The 8,293-nt window shown below is 40.8% G+C and overlaps 1 protein-coding gene across 1 annotated transcript; it reads left to right on the top strand.

Annotated features, from left to right (window-relative positions):
• The first annotated feature begins 2,781 nt into the window (after window positions 1-2,781).
• SF3B6 (splicing factor 3b subunit 6) lies at window positions 2,782-7,415 on the top strand. Its single transcript, XM_035109968.3, has 4 exons — window positions 2,782-2,930; window positions 4,243-4,361; window positions 4,895-5,033; window positions 6,371-7,415. The coding sequence occupies exons 1-4, from the start codon at window positions 2,901-2,903 to the stop codon at window positions 6,458-6,460; spliced, it is 378 nt and encodes a 125-aa protein (XP_034965859.1). The 5' UTR covers window positions 2,782-2,900; the 3' UTR covers window positions 6,461-7,415.
• The last annotated feature ends 878 nt before the right edge of the window (window positions 7,416-8,293 follow it).

Below are 8,293 nucleotides of genomic sequence, written 5' to 3'. Positions count from 1 at the left end.
TCGCTAAACTTCTTCGCTTGGCGTCCACGCGGGAAGACAAGTTTTATACATATTAGTTTTTTGGTTGGTGCTTTTTTTTCCTTCTAGGGAAAAAAGAAATGGTGCTGGTACTCGCCCATGAAGTTGTTACACTTTTTTAACCAGTGCTTTTCTTCTAGAAAAAAGGTGCCGGTTGAGTTCGCCCTGGGGGGGGGAGAGAGCACTGGTTTTTGTTATATTGTATACATTTATGGTAATACTTTACTTTTATGTTATATTTTGAATAATTTTATCATTTTTGAAGTAGAGGGCCTTCTCGGTAGTGGTGCCGGCCCTGTGACACACCATCCCATCAGATGTCAAGGAAATAAAAAACTATCTGACTTTTAGAAGACATCTGAAGGCAGCCCTTTTTAGGGAAGTTTTAATGTTTGATGTTTTATCGTGTTTTTAATATTCTGTTGGAAGCAGCTCTGAGTGGCTGGAGAAACCCAGCCTGATTTATTTATTTATTATTAACTTGTTTTGGATAATTGAAGCTAGCCATTTGTCGCGGGGTGGTGGTGCAAGAAGCATGGCACCAGCATGTGCACGCTCAGACGATGACCTCCAAACCATCCTAAATATCTTTGCAGAAGCTTACGAAAAGCTTGGCCTATCACTCAACATCCAAAAAACCAAAGTGCTGCACCAAATAAGTACGTACAAAATAACCTCTCTGCAGCGCCACAAATCCAACTCAATGGTGTAACATTGGAAAATGTCGATGACTCCTCCTACCTAGGCAGTTATATTTCCACAAGGGCCAACATTGATGCTGAAATCCAGCATCGCCTGAGCTCTGCTTTCTCACGATTGAAGTGCAGAGTGTTTGAGGGACAATTGCAGGGATACCAAAATGCTTGTACTACCAACCTTACTATATGCTTGTGAAACATGGACCACTTATAAACGCCATCTCCAACTCCTCGAAAGATTCCACCAACAGTGTCTCCGAAAAATTGTACACATCACTTTGGAAGACAGGCAAACTAATATCAGTGTACTGGAAGAAGCAAATATCACCAGTGTTGAAGCAATTATTCTTCAACATCAACTGCGTTGGACTGGTCATGTTGTGTGGATGCCTGATGAGCGTCTTCCAAAGCAACTACTCTATTCCGAACTTAAAAATTGAAAGTGTATGGCTGGTGGTCAACAAGAGAGGTTTAAAGACGGTCTCAAGGAAAATCTTAAAAAGTGTATGGTAGTATAAACACTGACAACTGGGAAACACTAGCCTGTGAGTGCTCCAGTTGGAGAACAGCCTTTACCAAAGGTATCATGGGCTTTGAAGACACTCTAACTCAGGACACAAGGGAGCAACGTGTTAAGAGGAAGGCACACTTGGCAAATCCACACTGTGATCAACTCCCACCCGGAAACCAATGTCCCCACTGTGGAAGGACGTGTGGATCCAGAATTGTCTTCCAGAGTCACTTACGGACTCATTGTTAAAACTGTGTTTATGGAAGACATTCTTACTCGGCTACAAGTGATCGCCAAAGAATATCTTTATATATTCTGTAAGTCACTTGGAGATCTTTCAGTGACAAGAGTGGGTATTGATTGATTGATTGATTGATTGATTGATTGAATTCGTATACCACCCTATACCCAGAGGGAAAGCTTGACAGCTATGAACCAATGGAGTTATCAGTCTTGCATTATTGCTATTGTTAAGTCTGTGCTGCTGACCGTAGGCGGAAATCCAAAAATTCCCGCGCAGGCTTGCGGCAGCGACACCTGGCGGAATAATACTCTCAAAGCATTTAATCGACAATACGCTCTGTGGCTGCCCTCTTGTGGCTAAATCATATCATTTCTGGTTTTCTGAAACGTGTCTCTGAAACACGTTTGCACAGTGCTCTTTACTTAACAAGCTTTGTGCAACTATATGACTGTGCAGAAAAAGTTAAATCTTTCAGCGGAGAATATTTTATTGAACTATATACCTGCAGTATGGAAATTATCAACGGGACAACGGAAATGGATTTTCCATGCCTTAATGATGGCGTAAAGATTGATACTGAGGAATTGGAAAAATAAGAGTATGGTTTATCTTCAATCAATGGACTGACAATATGACATCAATGACAATTTATGAACTGACTGCTTACAGGCGCAGACTCTGTATGGATAAATACGATAATATTTGTTTATGCAAAATTTAGTAGGCTATTAGCATTTACATAAGCACTCGAGCAAAAACACTATACCAATTTATACAAGAATGTGTGGGAATAGCATATATTGCTTTTTTTTTGGTATATTTTCGTTTTTATGCTATTGTTGTTTTTCTCTCCTCTCCGCTCTCACTTTTCCTTCTTCTTTTTCTGTATCACTTTAATTTTTTTAAACTGAAACACAAAAGAATGGCCAGGTAATGCAATCAGAGAAAATTATCAGATATCCACGGAACCCCAATTTTAACATCAAAAACAAAACAAAACAAGAATTACATAAGTTCCCACGGACTTCCTCCCTCCCCTTTGTGGGTCCTTATGTGGTTAACTTTTTTTTCTCCGACAGTAAGTTGCCTCCTTTTGCAGCTGAGCTTTGGACTTAAGCAGGTTTTTCCACACACAAAAAAGAAGAAAGGGGGGGAGCAGCAGCAACAGGATCCGCTCTAGATTATCCACCCCATCGCCAGCCACTCTTATGGCGGAGCATCGGAAGTCGTGCGTCATATCCGGGAGAGCGAGAGAGGAGAGAGGCGAAGCCAAGCGGATGTTCCCCGCGCGCCTTCTTCCGGCGCAGGCGCAGGACGGGGTTGTGGCTGTACTGAGGCTTCGCGGTCCTCTCGCTTGGTCAGTCGCGGCCCCGACGACGCTCTCGTATTCCTCAGCAGCGGCAGCAGCTTCCCACACAAGGCCGCCGCCATGGCGATGCAAGCGGCGAAACGCGCCAATGTAAGCTGGGACCCCCCCTTTCCCTTTCTCCTGTGCGTGGCGGGGCCGGGGCGCGCTCGGCCATTTTCTACGTCGGATGCTCTTTACTCGCTTCCGACTTCTTCTCCTATCTGCTCCCCCCCACCCTCTCGCCGCCTGCCGCGACTGGTTCTGCGCCTCTTTCTCCTCCACCTTTGGGACATTCAGGAGGGGGCGTCACGTGGGAAAAGGCGTAAAGTGGGTCCGCCGGGATAGCCTCCTTCGGGCTGGGGGCGGGCAGTGTGTACTCCCATATGTTGTGGGGCTGCCATTATTATTATTAGCCTTCGGGCTTTGGGGGCACCCCATATGTTGTGGGGCTGTCATTATTATTATTAGCCTTCTTCGGGCTTTGGGGGCACCCCATATGTTGTGGGGCTGTCATTATTATTATTATTATTAATTAGCCTTCGGGCTCGGGGGCACCCCTATATGTTGTGAGCATTATTATTATTAGCCTACTTCGGACTCTGGGGATGCACCCCCATATGTTGTGGGGCTACCATTTGTATTATTAGCCTTTGGGCCCTGAGGGGCACCCCCATATATTGTGGGACTGCCATTATTATTGTTGTTATTTCTCTCCTCACCTACCTGACAAGCTTGCCCCAGCCACTCTGGGTGGCTTCCAACATATATAAAAACACAATAAAACATTAAACCCCTACTAGGCCTCTATGGTTTTTCTCCCGGACCATCTCCTCTTGTGAACAGAGGCCAATTTCATTTGTTGACTGGTATGGTCCTGTCCTCTCTGTGTGCCAGTAAATGTTGTTTGGTTGATTGATTGAAATAAAACATCTAAAAACTTCCCCATTCAGGGCCACCTTGGAATATCTTCTAAAGCAGGCATTCCCAAACTTCGGCCCTCCAGATGTTTTGGACTACAATTCCCATCATCCATGACCACTGGTCCTGTTAGCTAGGGATCATGGGAGTTGTAGGCCAAAACATCTGGAGGGCCACAGTTTGGGGATCCCTGTTCTAAAGGTTGTATAGTTGCGCTTTTCCTTGGCTCAGGGATCACATAACTACACACCCTCCAACCTTTCTCCGATGTAGAGACCATCAGTCGTGCTTTTTCTGTTAGCAAAGCTGGCTGGGGATGAGCTGGATAGCACTCGCAACAAGGCAGAGTCATAGAATTGCATAGTTGGAAAGACCCCTGAGGGTCATCTAGTCCAACCCTCCGCAGTGCCAAATTTAAAACAATTCTATGATTACATATATACATACCATACAAAGAAATCATGTTGCTAATTTGTTTCTGATTTGTAATTTTTACCAACTCTAGATCCGTCTCCCCCCTGAAGTGAATCGAATTTTATATATCAGAAACTTACCTTATAAAATCACAGCAGAAGAAATGTATGACATTTTTGGAAAATATGGACCAATTCGACAAATCAGAGTGTAAGTCTGTTGTACGTTGCCAAACTAAGCATAGAAATTAGAATTTTCTTACTTATGTCAAGTAGCTTTCTAGTTGACTGACATATCATTATTGTGGCTTTCAATGTAAAATCAAGCAACCACTTGATTTGAATTCTGTCCGGGGAACAAACCAATATGGGCAATGCACATAGAGACATATATAATATGTAGGATATTCCATTGGGCAAATGTCAGTGAAAATATTAGAACTATGTAGAGAGTTTTGGTTGTGTGTATGTTTGGGTTTGGGTTTTTGTTTTTTAACGGGGGATAATTAATAGACCCAAAAGGGAGCAATTCGTTGTGAGAAAATTGTCATAGGCATATCTTACGCAGCCCAATCTAATGCACAGTTTCATTGGGTTTACCTCCAAGTGAGACAGCATAGGATTGATGTCACTGCCTTTACTAGGGTCAGAATGTAACAGATGACTACAACAAACAGGTGTCAATATCAACATGATATTTTTCTTATCTTAAGATTAATTTTTTTGTTTTGTTTTTTGTTAAAGAGGAAATACTCCTGAGACTAGAGGTACAGCCTACGTTGTTTATGAAGATATCTTTGATGCCAAGAATGCTTGTGACCATCTGTCAGGATTCAATGTGTGCAACAGATACCTTGTTGTCTTGTACTATAATGCAAACAGGGCAAGTACAAGAGCTTTTCTTAAAACATTTGAACATGAGATTAACTTTTTTATAAGGTCATTGTGAAAACAGTGCTGGAATAATTCATTCTAAGTGAATTGGGATGCTTCCCTTTTATTTACCATCAATAGCAGGGGCTTGTAGGAAGGAATTACTCTTCCAGTCCTGTTTATTTCTAATCAAATTGTGTGTCCCTTAAGGTTCTCTAAAGCAAATACCCTCTAAACTTCTTCAGCTGAAAATTGGAGTAAATCTGTAATTTTTTGTAAACCAAAAAACCTGAATCATTCTTTAAAAGTGTTTATCAAACTAAGAATGGAACCAGTTCAATACAGGTTGCGTATTCAGAAAAAGGTATTGACTGAATGCCCCAGCCAGAGTATTCAGGACGGATAAGGGGGGAAAGCACAATCTCAAAGGATTTCCATACGTGTTAGGTTTGTCCAGCCCTCTGTGGATGAGGAACCAGGATGGAGGCTTGTTTTAATGCTTTAACCCACTGTTGCAGATTATGAAATAACCTTGTGAGAAAGGTCTGGATTTCTGTGTACCACAGAAAGAAAAGAGATGAGCAAATTATTTGAATGGTTTGACTCCTCAGTCTAGCATCTTGGTTTTGAGCTGCTTTGGCTACTAATGTAACTGGCATTTATGTTCAGATCTCTCTTGAGACTCAGAACAGGTACAAAGATGTCAGGGTTTTAATCTGTGCGTTGTTGATTGACTGAATCTGTACAGATCTTGATATGTCTCTTAGAAGCTCTGCATCTGTCTTGTCTATGGGACAAATGTAGTTTTCCCCCACAAGTTTCCCCCAGCAGAAAAAGGGGGGAATTGGGGGTTAGTTTAGTTGCTTGTAGCACATTGATGTCTTGAAACAAAGAAAGGGATCACCTTTGTTTCATCCAGTTCACAAAGCTTCTTTGTTTGGTTACTTGGAAGTGAATCGTTCCACAGATGATTGGAGGAGATCCCTTATAAAAGCCTGTTAACAGATGTGTCTGGGGACACCCAGCAATTTCTCCTCTGTTCCACCTGATTTCTGAAAATCTTAGAGCAGCATGGGCATAACATGAGGCTGCTTATGCAGTATTATTTATGGTCAAGCTGTTCTTTCCCAAATACCTTTCCGGAGGAATTAAATAAATGAATGTGTTTTGGAACATAGTTACTATAAAGTTTCAGCTTTTCTTGGTAGCAAGGCAAGTTGTCTATCATTTAAATTGATAGGATAATCATTTTAAATAAAGAAGTGAGATTGCTTTAAAATAAATAGATGGGATGAAGCTGTTTTGACTAAAGAGTGTTCTTTTAATAATATATTTGTTTTATTACAGGCATTCCAAAAGATGGATACAAAGAAGAAGGAAGAGCAGCTCAAACTTCTGAAAGAGAAATATGGAATAAATACAGACCCACCCAAATAAAAATTTAAACCTCTATGAGGAACTAGCTCTTTTGGACTTTTTTCTTTTAAAAAATCCTATTGGTTTTTCTAAACTAAGCGCCCCACAAAATGTGCATGCTTTGTTTGGAGCAAAGACATTTTGGGATGTTAGATTTAGTGCAAATATAGCTTTATAATCCCAGTTTTGGAGAGACTCATGACTGCCCTATCATTATGATACTTGGCACTTTGAAATGAAGGTTAGCCTTGGAATTTGGTACACTTTTGTAAAAAAATCTCCCACAGCTCAGAGGCTTATACAAGGCTTTTTGAATCTTTAATCAATATAGTCATTACAGTTGTGAGAACATGTAAAACATTCTCGGATAAAATGTTTTCTTTAATCTGTTAAGGAAAGTACACTTTTTATTTTCTGTTTTGGTTTCATAAATGTATTTCCACAATTTGTCTTTTTCAGCGGCATGAAGATAGGCTTTAGAAAACAGCTGCAAGTAGGGAATGAGGTTTGCAAGTGAGAAATTATGCAATTATGCCTAGTGTTCATCTAACCTTAGGGCAGAATTCAGCTTAATAATGTCTGATGCAATTAGGGTAGTGAACTCTCAACTGGCTCCAAGATGTATGTTAAAGAATTTTGTTACAGAGAATAGCAGAGTTCATTTGGCATTAGGTCCATTTGCCTGGCCTCCTGTCCCACTATCTTGGGTTTTGAATCCATAATTCATCTGCAAGGATGGCTAAAATGACAAACTCATCTCTGCAGTGAAGCTCTTCAAAAGATGAAAGGAGTTCTAGGCTTATTGTGTCCATCCAGAGACAGTATCAATTCTTTCTTTTTTACAATGTTCTTCTGGTCTGGCTTTTCGTTTTGCTGTTAATATTGCTTGCTCTTCTAAGTGACAGACATAACTTTAAAATTAAGTTTTAACTTTGTTCATTTGACAAATAAAAATAGTATCCCATTTTCCTTTTAATTTCTGTTACTATGTGTTCATTCATATTTTAATGTTTCTTTGGTTCTGAGCATATAACACCAACTGTTCTTAGTGCTGATTACTTAGCAAAACAGTGTCTTTGGGGTTTCATTGACAGAGCGAGATTCACAGATTGCTCTTCCAGAGCCTGTTTTAGGGGTCCTGTTTTTTCTGTGTGCACACAAAGTAAACATTTTGTGCTTTCCGCACAAGGATATGTGGAAAGCAAGTGCCTAGAGGGTTATTTGGATGAAATCTCTTCAATATTTTCCTTGTGATGCCACAGAATACAAGGAATGAGACCAATTTAAAAGGAATGGGGTAAAGGGTGGCTTGCCAAGGTATTAATGTCCTTGTACACTTCTTTGTTGATGCAGTTGAATTTAAGCTATTTTTTTAAAGGCTGCAGCAGAAATTATGCCCAGAAAGTAGCTTATCCTTCTAAAATCCCTTTATGTTAATAATGGAAGGAACTAGAATTCCCTTATTTGAAAATTACACTGACATAATTCTACAACCAAGCTGAGAGAAAGAGAGCACAAATTAATGCTTTGGTTTTCTTGATGAATATCATAATCCTTATATATACCTGCAACTTAGACAGTACATGGAATGGGGTGCACTGATATAACTGCTAGTTGCCTAAGTTTAGCATTTAGGCAAGCCTCAGATCCAGAACTTAAAAGAGTGGCTCCTGGCCCTCATGATTGCAGGGGAGGGGCTGATATATGCAGAATGCTCAAACCAGAAAGGTCCTGAACACAGCTAATTGGTATTGAGAAAGCAAGCCAAAGCTTGTATGTCTAGTTTTAAGCCCTCTTCCTCCACGCCTGGCTCTTCCTGTCATTTTATTGCCTCCTGCTTATTTGAGGCATCTA

This window comes from Zootoca vivipara, chromosome 3, assembly GCF_965207765.1.
Source record: "Zootoca vivipara chromosome 3, rZooViv2.hap1.1, whole genome shotgun sequence".
In the NCBI taxonomy this organism is placed as follows: Eukaryota; Metazoa; Chordata; class Lepidosauria; order Squamata; family Lacertidae; genus Zootoca; species Zootoca vivipara.
Note: the sequence above shows the minus strand (reverse complement) of the source record. Positions and strands in the feature narration are given on the sequence as shown.

What these genes read in the sequence shown, in the direction of transcription:
- SF3B6 (XM_035109968.3), top strand. Translation starts at nt 2,901, where the DNA reads ATGGCGATGCAAGCGGCGAAACGCGCCAAT. An exon ending in AAGCGGCGAAACGCGCCAAT is followed by an intron (nt 2,931 to 4,242) that starts GTAAGCTGGGAC and finishes TACCAACTCTAG; the next exon opens with ATCCGTCTCCCCCCTGAAGT. An exon ending in TGTACTATAATGCAAACAGG is followed by an intron (nt 5,034 to 6,370) that starts GCAAGTACAAGA and finishes GTTTTATTACAG; the next exon opens with GCATTCCAAAAGATGGATAC.